This window comes from Drosophila gunungcola, chromosome 3R (assembly GCF_025200985.1).
Source record: "Drosophila gunungcola strain Sukarami chromosome 3R, Dgunungcola_SK_2, whole genome shotgun sequence".
Lineage (NCBI taxonomy): Eukaryota > Metazoa > Arthropoda > Insecta > Diptera > Drosophilidae > Drosophila > Drosophila gunungcola.
Genome location: NC_069139.1, coordinates 12,730,773 through 12,743,929, shown reverse-complemented (window position 1 = coordinate 12,743,929; position 13,157 = coordinate 12,730,773). Strand labels below are relative to the sequence as shown.

The 13,157-nt window shown below is 44.5% G+C and overlaps 3 protein-coding genes across 8 annotated transcripts in view; 2 read left to right on the top strand and 1 right to left on the bottom strand.

The window, feature by feature from the left end:
• Window positions 1–11,306, top strand: part of LOC128252718 (sodium/calcium exchanger 3) — a 29,564-nt gene extending 18,258 nt beyond the window's left edge. The window contains exons 4-12 of one of the 5 annotated variants that reach the window (XM_052980669.1): window positions 3,652–3,743; window positions 5,005–5,043; window positions 6,224–6,253; window positions 6,877–7,025; window positions 7,568–7,667; window positions 7,731–7,853; window positions 7,916–8,074; window positions 8,141–8,312; window positions 8,655–11,306. In XM_052980669.1, the coding sequence (XP_052836629.1) occupies window positions 3,652–3,743; window positions 5,005–5,043; window positions 6,224–6,253; window positions 6,877–7,025; window positions 7,568–7,667; window positions 7,731–7,853; window positions 7,916–8,074; window positions 8,141–8,312; window positions 8,655–8,859 (1,069 nt within the window). In that variant the 3' untranslated portion in view covers window positions 8,860–11,306. Of the gene's footprint in view, window positions 1–3,651; window positions 3,744–4,256; window positions 4,272–5,004; window positions 5,710–6,223; window positions 6,254–6,876; window positions 7,026–7,567; window positions 7,668–7,730; window positions 7,854–7,915; window positions 8,075–8,140; window positions 8,313–8,654 lie in introns of those variants that run through there. The other 4 variants (XM_052980670.1, XM_052980672.1, XM_052980671.1 and 1 more) reach the window with 4 other exon arrangements.
• Window positions 716–2,507, bottom strand: LOC128252720 (membrane-bound alkaline phosphatase). The gene is made up of 2 exons (XM_052980674.1): window positions 1,242–2,507; window positions 716–1,183 (listed from the first exon to the last, which is right to left on the bottom strand). Exons 1-2 carry the CDS (start codon window positions 2,481–2,483, stop codon window positions 845–847), a joined length of 1,581 nt encoding a protein of 526 aa, XP_052836634.1. The 5' UTR covers window positions 2,484–2,507; the 3' UTR covers window positions 716–844.
• Window positions 11,307–11,561: 255 nt separating the features above from the next.
• LOC128258389 (uncharacterized) lies at window positions 11,562–12,822 on the top strand. Of its 2 annotated transcripts, none has more exons than XM_052989987.1 (3): window positions 11,562–11,691; window positions 11,972–12,172; window positions 12,252–12,822. In XM_052989987.1, the coding sequence occupies exons 2-3, from the start codon at window positions 12,021–12,023 to the stop codon at window positions 12,511–12,513; spliced, it is 414 nt and encodes a 137-aa protein (XP_052845947.1). In that variant the 5' UTR covers window positions 11,562–11,691; window positions 11,972–12,020; the 3' UTR covers window positions 12,514–12,822. The 2 variants fall into 2 exon arrangements, with proteins under 2 accessions (XP_052845947.1, XP_052845939.1); XM_052989979.1 differs by having other exon boundaries at window positions 11,562–11,696.
• The last annotated feature ends 335 nt before the right edge of the window (window positions 12,823–13,157 follow it).

Below are 13,157 nucleotides of genomic sequence, written 5' to 3'. Positions count from 1 at the left end.
CGACGTGGTCGTTGCCATTGAAATCAAACGGCGGAAGTGCTTCAGGCATCGGCAATACGACAGCATTAGCATTGAATGCCAGGGTAACCGATTGGTGGGTGTGGGGCGCTTTGGCGTTGTTGGCTTAATAGCTGTCATATGGGGGAAATGAGGTCTTCGCAACACACGCTGTTCCATTTGTGGGTGGCGGATATAATTTAGCGTTCAATCGAATCGGAAATAGAGGTGGAAACGCTCTCGCACAAGGGTAGAATGTTATTGGTATCCTTGTTGGCTTGCAATTTGCGTGCAATTTTTCAAATTAGTCAGCCCGGCGATGACGCATCTCTGGATTTAATGGCTTTAATTACCCTTTGATGGCGCATGGAAAATTGGGACTGCAAAGTTGCAATTACAAAACTCGCACTACACGGATTCTGCCCGCTAATCTCTCTAATGCACGAGCCAAAACGAACGTGCTATTTGCACTTTTCCAAGGGCTCCAAACTTTTGGCGTGCGCACGCAAGGGAACCCAGCAATCCCAGAGAGCCAAGAAGTCGAGCAAGGAGCACAACCTGCTCCCACATCGGAGCCCTGATGAGTTTCAAACTGTGAATTACGAGGGCGATGATGGGAAGCCCCATCACCCTGCTGACGAGTGCGCAGAGTGGGAGGCAGGGGCAGAGTAACCCAGTTAGGAATTTCCCTGTAAACTCGCTTTAATTCAATTTGCAGTTTGCGTTCGCATAATAAAGTCGAGTGCAGGCGAATGCAAATGCCGCTTGCTGGCTGGATTTAATGAGCTTCAAACTTAATTGTTATGGCCAGGCGGCATGACATCCCCTCGCCAGCTTCTGCCTCCTCCTACTTGCACATGGTCTGGCCGTGGCCCAAGCAGGATGCGTAGGCCATCAGGCTGGGGATGGTGCTCTGCTCGTAGACCCCGGTGAAGAGGTGCGCCCAGGGACCCAGGGCATAGACGGGCACATCGTCACCGCCATGGGAGTCCATGTCGATCGGCACTCCCGAGGGAAACTCATCGTCGTGGGCACCAGTCACCACTGTGGTGGGATCCTTGCGCTCCTTTGTCTGCTCGTCGTAGAAGTTCTCGTAGCTCGGTCCATTGGCGTAGCTCAGGACCATGTAGGGCAGACCGTCGTGTCCGTTGACAGGGGCCTTGCCAAAAATATCCGAACCGCGGTACTAAAAAACATGACAAATAATGGTATTACTTGAAATAGTACAAGCATAATCCACTTACCGAGTATCCAGCGTAGGTGAACACATGCGAGTGGTCAGCGGTGACCACCAGCAGGGTGTCGTCCTCGCTGGTCAGTTCCTGGGCGGCGGCAATGGCCTTGGAGAACTCAATCGTCTCGTTGAGGGCCATACGCGCCTGGTTGATGTGGTGGGCCTGGTCGATGCGACCGCCCTCGATGAAGAGGAAGTAGCCCTGCTCGCTCTGGCTCATGTATTCGATGGCCTTGCGGGTCATCTGCTCCAGCGTGGGCTGGCTGCTCTCCGGCGTGGTCTCCATCAGGTACTGCAGATGATCGTCGTTGAAGAGGCCCAGCAGCCGGTCGGTCTTGGCCACATCCACGGCGGCCAGTTCCTCGGCGGTGGTCACATAGACGTTCTTCTCGCTGGCCGCCTTGAACTCGTCGAGCAGGTTGAGACCGTCGCTACGTTTGCCCCACGATGCCAGGCTGGAGTCCACGAAATGCTTGCGTCCGCCGCCCATAATCACCCGCAGTTTGCTGCCCACCTCGCCGCGGGCCAGCTGGAAGGCAATATCCTGGATGCCGGAGTTGGCTCCGCAGTCGCTGGCCACCTCCGCATCGTTCTCCCAGTCGCGCTCCGCAATGTGGGCGTAGACGCCGGAGGGCGAGGCGTGGGTCACGCGGGTGGTGGTCACCAGACCCGCCCACTTGCCCGCCTCCATGGCCCACTTGGCAATGGAGTCGACGTGGGTGCTCTCGTCCAGCATGACCTTGCAGTCAGTGCGCGGCACCTGCCCATTGACGCCGATGGTGCCCTCCTGACCTTTCACGCCGCACAAATAGGCGGTGGCCGTGCAGGCCGAGTCCGGCACAATCTTGTCCACGGAGTAGGTCTTTGAGAGGCCCGTGTAGGGGAATTGCTCGAAGGAGAGGGACTTCTCCTCGCCGCCCAGAAGATTGCGAGCGGCCGAAGTGGTGGTCACACCCATGCCGTCGCCCAGGAAGAGGATCACGTTCTTCGCCCGCCGCTTGTTCAACTCACTGGCCAGCTTCTGCTGGACAAACTGGACGCCCTGTTGGCGCCAATAGGCATTGGTCTCGTCGCCCTCAACGACCCGAAATGCCCTTCCATTCAACTCCGGCTCCGGCATTTCCGGATGCATCCTGTGCTCCTTGCACTGCTCCGCACTACGGCCACATTCCGGGGCCGACCAACTGGAGTGGGCCAGCAGAAATACGGCGATGGCGATGGGGATCAGAAATGCGTTCAACCTGCAGAACATCTTGCTCTAGACTGACCCTGACTGGCGGCTACTCCGACTTTGGCCTATCGAGAGATTCGGTTGGAATCGATTACGATAAGATACGATAAGGCGGGCACGACGTGTAGCTCCCATAAATGCCAAATCGCATCAAATCTAATGCGCCACCTAATTCCCTTAGTCCGAGGCGTGCTTTTATTTACGATGGCCAGCGACAAAGTTTATAGATTTATTGAAAGAGAGGGGGTTCGAATCGTATAATAGCAGGGCACGTGAGTAGTGGGACTTGTTGCGGAGCGAGTTCCAGCGAAATGCCCGGGAAAGCCTATGGCCAACACGTAATCAGGAGAGAAAATCTGGCGGAGGCACGTGAACGACTTGATGGGCAGTATAACCAGTTAAGGCAGGAAGTGGGTGGGTTTGCCTCAGTTCACATTTCCCATTTCCCATTTCCCATTTCACATTTATTTGCTGCCATAAAAGCCGGGTCATAAACAGGTGACTGTTTTCGCCCCGTGGTTTTCCTTTTTAATATCAAGCTGAGAAATGCAAAGGCATTGGAATGGAAGAAAGGCAGCTGCCAAGCGCGGGAAAGGTTAAAGTTGAGCTGGGCGGGCGAGTGCTGACCTTGGTTTGCACTTGGCAGCGGGGAAATTAGCTAAAGTAAAGTGAGTGGCAGGCAGCTAAAGCTGCAACTGTTGAATACACAAATCTTAAGGTCTACCATAGTGTTTGGCCATTTGAAATTATCGCTATCGCTGGGACCAATAAATGTTTGAGCATTCGCAGCGAAAGCAAACAAAATGCCGATCTTATGGCGAAAAATCATAAATTCTTTGCAGTTATTATAGGTTGAGTCACTTGCAAGCACACATGAATAATGCAAACATTTATGTTCGCATCAGGCGCACCGGGCGGATACGTAATATTTGTTATTTACACAACACACCAAAAAAAGCTTTGAGATTAAGTAGGCAATGCCGCAGCAGCAAGCTGCGCACTTAATGCTGCCTAATAAATTCGGAGCTCTATTTTGAGTGTCAAGATTGTGACCATTTGGCCAAACGCAAGGGCATTAGTCAAACATGCCAGTGAGCCCTTGGCTTATGTGCAGTAGATTACACACTTCACACCTCGCCCATTTGATATCCTGGATAGGCACTAATCCCTGTGCCCTAATCCCTTGCAGGAAATTCATCGATCTGTACATCCTGGAGGAGAGCAGCTATGAGAAGGACGTCAGCTTCAAGGTGCACATCGGAGAACCTCGTTTGGCGCCAGGTGAGTTTTGGCCCCACTGCGGCACAGAGACCAGCACCATAACCCGAAACCCGAAACCCAATCCCCCGAAATCCAAAAGTACAACGAAAACTACCCGAAACCACCCCACTGAAAATGCTAACCAAATTACGTGAAGCAGCCCAGCTAGCAGTGCACCGAAGATGGCACTAGCTCTTGTCTCTGTCCTGGTCAGGAGTTCGGCCTGCGACACCCGGACACCAACACACCAACACACCAGCACTCCAACTTTGTGACCCCCATCCCCAAACCTCTATACCCCTTTTGACTCTTTCGCTTTGAACCCAAAATATTACAAACAGGTGGAAAAGCCCAGCTGAACAAAAAAACAAAAAACGGAAAAAAACCGATAACACGAAAACTTTGTAAATTGGAAATTCCAATTTGAATTGAACGAAATTGTTTCTTGGTTTCGTATGTCTTTTCGCATCCTATCGACTCATGGGTTCTTTTTATACTTTTTGGTCTTTTAATTTGTGTTCTTTATGCTTCTAGATTCCACTCACTACCGTAAGCCTTGAATTGTGCATTAATTAATTTTATTTTAATTGAACACGAAAGCGTAGAACGTGAAGGCGCCGAGCGCTGAAACGTGAAACGCAAAATGGGAAAAGTGAGAGTCCAATTGCGATTGGCCAACACTTTCGGGTTTCGTTGCCTTGACAGTAACATTTAGTTTCTGCTCCATTTCTTTCCCTCACCGAGTGCGGAAATTGCGGGCAAAAAAGTGCAAATTCATTTTATTCTTTCCTTTTCGGTTGAACCCAATTCTGCCATTCCACGAGAATAAGCAATAAACATAATTAAATTGCGTATTTCGCTTGGATGTTGTGTATGTTTTCACCTTAGAAGATACCTCTTCCCGTTAATGTTTTTTGTTATATATTGATTTCCCCCTCCTTTCTGTACGTACGTTATGGGTATTTATTTATCGGTGATGAGCAGGAAAATACCCTTTTTTGTTCTGTATGTGATACTTTATGGAATTTAGCGTTTGGCGTACCTCACTCTCATCCCTGTAGCTTCATGTCGAATGCTAGTCCTAGCCCACCGAGAACGATTAGCAATCAGGTCCTCCCCCTCCACGATCCCCAGCACCACCCAAGTACTAACCATCGACATTTGCTTGTGACCATAACATAATCTAGACTTAACATTACCACTGTCCATACTTGTCTCTCTAATCCAAACGATCCACTCGCCTCCGTATTTGCCAAATGACACACGTTCAATCCCCACGCAGATGACACTAATAAGGAATCATTTTTCAATCGATTTTTTGGTATGTAAACGTCTTTCTTTGCCATATCTTCATATTTTTGCATATTGCGCGATCGATCAACCATTTCAAGTGTTCAGTTAATTGTGAATATGCCACAAAGTGAGAACGATAGAGAAAGATGAAGGCAACCGGTCGGCATTATCATTTCATGTGTCTTATTGTTTTGTTGGTTCGATTGTCCCCTAACCCACACGTCGTATACATAATCTCAGCTATATGTGCGTTTTAGTGTCGTATACGTATCTGTATCTGTATGTTTAGGCGTTGCGTATCTGTGTGTGTGCATCTGCATCTGCATCAGCATCTGCATTTATCCCAAACAATTGCGCTTTTTTCGACGCAGCAGCCACGCACTTGATAAATGCAAGCTTCAAGCTTCGTGTAAAGTAATAAAACCAATAAAAACCCAAAGCAAGCAAGCGAATCGGGCTTCGTCTTCAATTGAAATAAAGTTAGACCAGGGTCACAGTTTTTGGTAATGATTTGGTTATCTCTATGCTCGGCGGACATTTGTAAAACGCGCTTGTGCCCGCATCTCCCACATTTGTTGTGTGCCTGTGCCCCGACTTGAATTGCTGCTCGAATTCGAACACCCGATCTCGCACCGTTCCGATATCGATATCATCGGTATTACTCAAACATGCCTCTGCATCGCCAAATCGATTTGTAAGTAATACACGTAAACGCTGATGAGTACCTGGTATTTGGCTTTGTTTTCCGTAATTTGTTTTCTTATTTTTTCCGTTTACCGTGTATTATCTATGTGTGTTCTAGACCTAAGGCAATATTTAATATTATCGTGAACGGCTTCTGATTAAACTTAAGACCATGTCGATGTATTCAATTATGTATTGTTCTGCTGTCAAGTATCTATATGTGTGCGTGCTTTGATCCACCGGACAAACATAGAAACAAAGAATCAAATACCAAGGCTAAATGTAATAACCCGACTAAAGAACATCAAAAATGTAGCAAGGTTAAAAGACAAATCACCACAGTCATTGTAAGCATCGCATATTCGTTAACTGAATATTTAGAAAGTGATTGTTGAAGCAATATCCAACATGTTTGCGACCATTTAACAACGATTCTCTGAACTCTACCCCCAACACCCCATCCACCACGTACTTGTCATGTTGTCGATTGTCAATTGTCGATTGTCGATTGTCGATGTCTATAGAAAAACACGAACACTCCGGAGATCCCACTCGTGAGTCATCAATATCGGGGGACCTAATGTCAAGCTGTGACCTTATGCATGTCTGGTTCTGTCAATCTGTGCTCTGTGCTCTGTTCTTGCCTCTGTTTCTGTCTGCCTAATATGCAGTTTATCAATTTCCATTTTCCGCTCAATTGCATTTGATGGCACTTTACCACAAACATTTTGCAAGCTCATTGAAGTCGCTAGCCCAAGCCAAAAAAGCTTAAAGATGAAATGAACTCCAATAGGGCTTGACATTTCAATGGGCTTCGATTTGATTTAGCTATCCCCCTCTTCGGTTGTCTTTCCCTTTTCAATTTGAAGCCCGCATCCCATTACCACCATATGCTTCTAATTAGTGTCCCACTAATTGGGGGCGTATGCGAGCTTTAGTTTCTGTTCCAGTCCAACTATATATGTTAGTGTATGGCACTGCTTTAATCTCTTTTCTTTATCTATTTCGTATCACCATTTCGTTTGTATGCCAACACACCCTGTGTCTGTCTAGTTATACTTTATAATACCATGTTATACTAAGATATTCTGTTGTGGGGGTGTGGCTGCATGCAACACGGTGTGATTAAAATCTCCAACGAAGCGTATAACTAATTCTGAGCTTACTCCCCGATCAGACGATGAAATGGCAGCCAAAATCATGGAAGTCGAGAAGAAGTCCGTTCAGGATCTCACCGAACTGGATCGCATCCTGCTGCTGAGTAAGCCAAGAAACGGAGAACTGACCACCGCATACGTGCGCATTCGAGAGAGCCAGGAATTCAAGGTAAGTAATCCCACTGACCGAATGCTCCAACACCGGATTCATACCCAAATAGCTCCACAATGCTAATGAAAAGCAATTCCATTCACTTGACGGCCAACTGACGATGACGACCAAAACAACAAGTTTCAGCACAAATCCCAGCACACACACGCATTTGCAAGCCAAGTGAATGCGTGGGCGAGGCAGTCACACCCTTAATGATTCCCAGGTGGAAAGCCATCCTTATCCACTCGCCAGATCGAGTTACTGTCAACCGCTCAGGTGCACGGCAAATAAGCACCTAATTGTGTGCAAATCTCCAAATGACACGTTGAGTGCTCTGTTTACGCTGTGTCTGTGTGGGTTTTATGACCTGCTGTTCATTGTCTGTTGTCGGTGGCGTATACGTAATGTGAGCAGGGAAAAAGTTGGTCATCAATCCTGTGTTTTGTCTATGTTTATCAGTCAGTTTTGAAATGGAGATAAGACTTTTTCAATTGGCTGATAATCGCCTACTTTAAATTCTTATCATAATCATTTGGCATTTCTCCAAAAACCTTTAGGCTACAGTCGACAAGCTGGTGGCCAAAGCGAACGTTTCTGCCGTCCTTGGCACTTCGTCCTGGAAGGAACAGTTTAAGGATGCCCTCACCGTTATCCCAGGTAGACTAGCTTATTTTTTTCAATTTCCATAGAACCTTTTTAAGTGCAAACAAACACTTGCAGCCGATGAAAGTGAGTTCGATAACGACGACGATGCGGAGGAGGAGGTGCCCAGCTGCTTTAGCTATGTCAGCCACTTCATCTGCCTTTTCTGGAAGGTTCTCTTTGCATTTGTGCCGCCCACTGGTAAGCATCCTACGCAGTCCATCTTCAGTGGTCAACAGCTAACCAATTTCACGCCCCCGCAGACATTTGCGGCGGCTATGTGACCTTTGTGGTATCCATATTCGTGATTGGCGTCATCACAGCCATCATCGGAGATGCCGCCTCCTATTTCGGCTGCGCCCTTAACATCAAGGACTCGGTAACGGCCATCCTATTTGTCGCCCTGGGCACCAGCATACCAGGTGAGTGAGCCGATACCCCAGCTGAAATAGGCATCTTAATCACCGTATTTCCTCCTGCCCCTTTAGATACTTTCGCCAGCATGATAGCGGCCAAGCACGACGAGGGCGCCGATAATTGCATCGGCAATGTCACGGGCAGCAATGCGGTCAACGTGTTCCTGGGCATTGGCCTAGCCTGGACCATCGCCGCCGTCTACCACAGCTCCCATGGAGCCACCTTCAACGTGGAGCCGGGAACGTGAGTAACCCCAGACAAAATGTTCTCAAAATCAAGATACATTTATATTTTGTATCCTGATTTTGACACTTAAAAAATTATCATTGAAAGAGGTATTTTCAATTTAATTTACAATTAGTAAATTTTATTTTAATTTTGTGTCCATTACTCTTGAATCTAGCTTCAATTATTCATTTTATTTGTATCGTTTAATAATTTACTTGTTATACTTTTTGAATCGGTTAAATAAGAAAATACTCATTTGTCATTTTGCGTTAGCAATATTTGCAACGATCTTGAAAAAAAATTTTCCTTTGGGCGTTTCCTTATATATAACCCTAACTAACAACTGTTCCGTTTAAGGATTGGATTTGCCGTGGCGCTCTTCTGCGGCGAGGCCCTGATTGCCATCTTCCTCATCATGTTCCGGCGCTGGCACAAGGGCATTGGCGCCGAACTGGGTGGCCCGAAGGTCTCCAAATACATCAGCGCAGCGATACTGGTTTTCCTCTGGGTCTTCTACGTGGTCATCTGCATACTGGAGGCCTACGATGTCATCGACGTCTAGAGAGCTGGCAACTGCATTGATTTGACTTTGGCGTTGGCGTTGGCTTTGTTATTCGCATTGGCGTTGGATTTTTGGCAGAATCCGTAAAGTTAGACGAGAATTCGGAAGACAGAAGGCAGAAGAGCTAAACGATATTGAGAAGCTGTCAAATGATGCTGTAGATGCAGTTTTTATATGTAAACTTATGAAATTGATTTATATATATGAAATGTGCTCGGCGCTATATATAAATATTTCTTGTGTAAAATTTATGTTAATACTAAAAGTAAAATTTTAATGTTTAACTAGGTTTAAGTGAGGCTTATATACAAAAACCATTTTTACGATTATTATCTCTATTCATATATAAATTGTAAATACAGAAAGGCTGCCACGGCTCAGCAATCTTGTAACTGTAACAAGATCATTAATTGTTATGCCATATATACTTAATTTACCTTCTAAAATACCATTATATTTATTATATCATTCTGTGTACAACCTAAGTCATTATTGTTGTTGTTTGTTAAAAGCTGTACTTACTCCACCCCCAAAAACCCAAGGCGGAATGTCGGGATCGGTTTGGTCTCAAATTAGAGTTTCAATCGGGTTCCGCTCTCCGAATTCGATATTGTCTCTCCATCTGCCGAATACCATTGTTAATTTAATACATGTGTAAGTTTTAGGAAAAATCTAAAGGTTTTAGCCAACATGAAAAGCAATCCCTCTTAGCCATCTACTACAAATATTACTACAACTAGGTACTATTACTGAATAGGAGCCTCCTCGACAACTAGTTCTAGTCACTTCACACTATCGACACAAGTCCAACTAGTTACGTTTTCATAAACTCTGACCAAAGCAAATGGCGGTACTACTTACTAGTGATTAGCAAGAAAGACCATCACTACAGAACTTCAAGAGAGCACTAATCGATTTACTTAAAAAAGACTTTCTATTCGCTTACGTCGCTGGCAGTGATCGAAGTAGAAAAACTGGATATTAAGGCAAACACCAAAACAGTACCGAAAATAACTAGAATTGATTGTAATCCAAATGTTACGGGCAGGTACATATTTTTTGTATAATGTTGTACTATTTTTCATATAGCGAAATTCTAGCAAATTATTGAAAGAGGAAGCCTAACAATATTTATAGCCACATGCATAAATTTGTATTATACATTTGGGGTCACACAACTTTACGGGGAAATCGTTGAGAAAACTGCGCCAAATTTAAATACCGCATACATATACGACATGATAAACAATTGAATAAATATACAAATATGAACAAATAATGTATTAAATATTATTATCAATGTTTACCGCTAGATATTATCATTAAATTTCTTTTTAAATTTATTTCAATAATTGCCTTTTTATTTCCCTATTCGAGCCGAATATCGTCTTTTAGACGATATGATAGTACGCCTAGGTTTTTGATAGATTCAAGAAGTGCAGGCAAGAAAAATGAATGCAGTTAACAGACGATTCGAAGAAATCGACCAGGGGTCAGGGTAGGCATGTAGCCCACTATTATATCCATGTCAAGGAAATCAATATATTACCGAGAAGCGTAGGAATAAATCGAGTAGTGAACGAAGAAGAAGTGCCGGGGAGCAGTGCATGTAACAATACGATACAGAGGATAACCAGACATACAAACAATTACCCATAGACGATTATCTATAATGGCAAAGGCAAATAAAACGATTAAAGTGCTTCCGACATAGGGTTTAGGTACTTCTAAAGAACTAGGAGTAAAAAACGTAATGGGACAAGAAGCGTGTGCAGATTACTTTGGAAACTAATTTGTTCCGTTTCACTCTTATGATTTCTATAATTTTTGATTAATTAAGTTCTATAGATGTACGATAGTTAATAGGATTCGAATCTATATGTTTTGATGGGCAAACCAAACAACTAATATGTATGTGTATTGTACAATATTAATAATTGCCTGTTTGTTATCGTGTTTTTTTCGAATTCAAATTATACCTGCATTTTTATATGTATACCTATGAATGTGATTTTACCCAAAAAACAAATAAACTACAAGCATATATTCGAACATCCAGAGACCCATTTAAATGTATTCAAGAACTAAACCGATAAAGTATGCAAATAATCGTATAGATCGACTACCACATATGTAGTTTGCGTAGCATATGCTTGGGGTGAAGATCCATCGATCTCACTATCCGTATCTCTTCTCACTTCAATACGCTAAAAGAAAATACCCGACGAATGCTACACATTTGAATATACTCACTAAGAGAAAATACTCGTACTCGTATCGTACTCGTAACGTAAGCCAGGAGCAGAGATGCACGAAAGCTTAACGTTCTACCTAATCGAATCGAATAGAGCCTAGGCCTAGAGTTACTGGCATCTCTCAGCAGTGCTGTATATGTATTCCGTGCATGTTTACCAAACGAAACCCAATAAACTAACACATTTAACTGATTGACCCATCGTTTTTCTCGACTGTGGTGCTCTGATCTTACTTCCCTGAAGTCGGGGTCTTATCGCTATGGGAAACTGGGCAAAGCGACAGCTCGGCTGCAGTTATGCAATGCCCCAAAAAACGCCGCAAGATAAGGCCGCCGGTTGCGGAAGATGAGCGGCGGAGAGACAACGACTAGAGCCGCGGAGATAAAGTTGTTTACAGGAATCCGAGCACAAAGGCAAACAGCAATAAAGCAATGAGACAACCAGCTGCAGGCTAATTAAAGTTGCGACAAAACGAAAACCAGTCGCCAGTTGTCCGCCAGTTCCCCACGGAGCGATTGCACTAGCTGCACGGCTTGGAGTGCTTGTAATCGCAGAGAAAGTCCCGAGAGAAAGAAAAGTTGAGTAAGAATACCGATCCTTAGATACCCGGTTCCCGTTGAAACCAGTAGCTTGGGTTTAACAGCATTGAGCTTTGTTTTATAATTTAACCGTTCTTAAATTGGTTACTAAGGTTAAACAATTTTATAAATTATTGTCAAAAAATTTTAATAACAAAAAAAATAATTTAATTTTAAAAATTTTTTTTATTTGTTACAAGTAAACAAGCCGGAATATTTTGTTAAAGAAAAATACTTAGGAGTTACAGATTAAATAAGCGGACTCCTTCCTGTTCACAGAAACTATACATCCTTGTTCTGCACAACCACCGGGTAGCACAAGGCAAATATGTCCTGCAATGAGAAAACAGCGCTGCTGGCAACGCAACAAGGACATCAGCAGCAGCAGCAGCAGCAGCAGCAGCAGCAGCAGCACATCATTGTCGTGCCTGCGACGCGGAAGGATCCAAAGGACTATGAGCCCCTTTTCACAACTGCTGAGTAAATGCTTTCAGTCGCATTTCATTAAAAAATAACTTCGTTACACAGTGTTTTCATTTTCGCCCCGCTTCCTTCGCAGTTATTCCTACGGCCTGACCCTGGAGGAGCTGCTGCCCTTCGCGCTGGATCCCTGGTGGCAGAATGTGCGGCGCCTCAGCTGCGGAGTCCTGGGACTGGCCTTCCTGCTGACCCTCATCGCCGCCCTGTCGCTGGCCTATTCGGGCAGTCGGTCAGTCTGTGAGGCAAATAGAGCAATTAGCGGCAACTCGACAGCGGCTACGCTGGCCACCCCATTGGCCTTGCTCTCCAACGGCACTCAGCTGCTGATGGCCAGTTTGTAGCTGCCATCGGCTAATCTCTGGATCATTTTGGAGATGCTGCAATCCCCCAGCCAGAATTGCATCAGCTGCGTCAAGCACGCACACTCGCATTTGTTTGGCTGGGCTTTTCTTCACGCCTTTACCCCAGTTGCCAACCGGGCGATAAGCTATGCACCGCGGTACCGACTGATTGTGGGGCAATTGTGTTTGCCTGCAAGCTGATTACTCTAATTGATTTTCGAAAATAAAATGTTAACATCTTTTATATTTTATATTTCAGGAAACGTTTAATCAAATAAAATCGTAGGCACAATGCTTAGAATAATTTAAGTTCATGACAACCTATTCTTTTGAACAAGCCGGGCGCACAATGGACTCAATGAATCTTATCCTGAATCTTATCCATATGGACGGCAGTTTCGTGCAACTGGCGATCTATCCAATCCATCCCCGGTCGATTTTGAACTATAAGTTGTACAATCAATTTTCGCTTTTTTTTTGTAAGGGGGTACATCGTGTTTTTTTTACAAAATTAAAAAAATTAAATATTTATGAGTTTTTTAACAACATTTTTTGAGTATAAAAATGGTGACAATCGCATATTGTAATATTTATATTAGATATAATAATAAAAATATTTTATTTAATATTTGTTTTAACACTGT

Excerpts from the sequence above, each read along its gene's own strand:
- LOC128258389 (XM_052989987.1), top strand. The coding sequence starts at position 12,021 with ATGTCCTGCAATGAGAAAACAGCGCTGCTGGCAACGCAACAAGGACAT. Across the intron at positions 12,173-12,251 it reads CCCCTTTTCACAACTGCTGA|TTATTCCTACGGCCTGACCC; the intron begins GTAAATGCTTTC and ends CTTCCTTCGCAG.
- LOC128252720 (XM_052980674.1), bottom strand. The coding sequence starts at position 2,483 with ATGTTCTGCAGGTTGAACGCATTTCTGATCCCCATCGCCATCGCCGTA. Across the intron at positions 1,184-1,241 it reads TCACCTACGCTGGATACTCG|TACCGCGGTTCGGATATTTT; the intron begins GTAAGTGGATTA and ends CATGTTTTTTAG.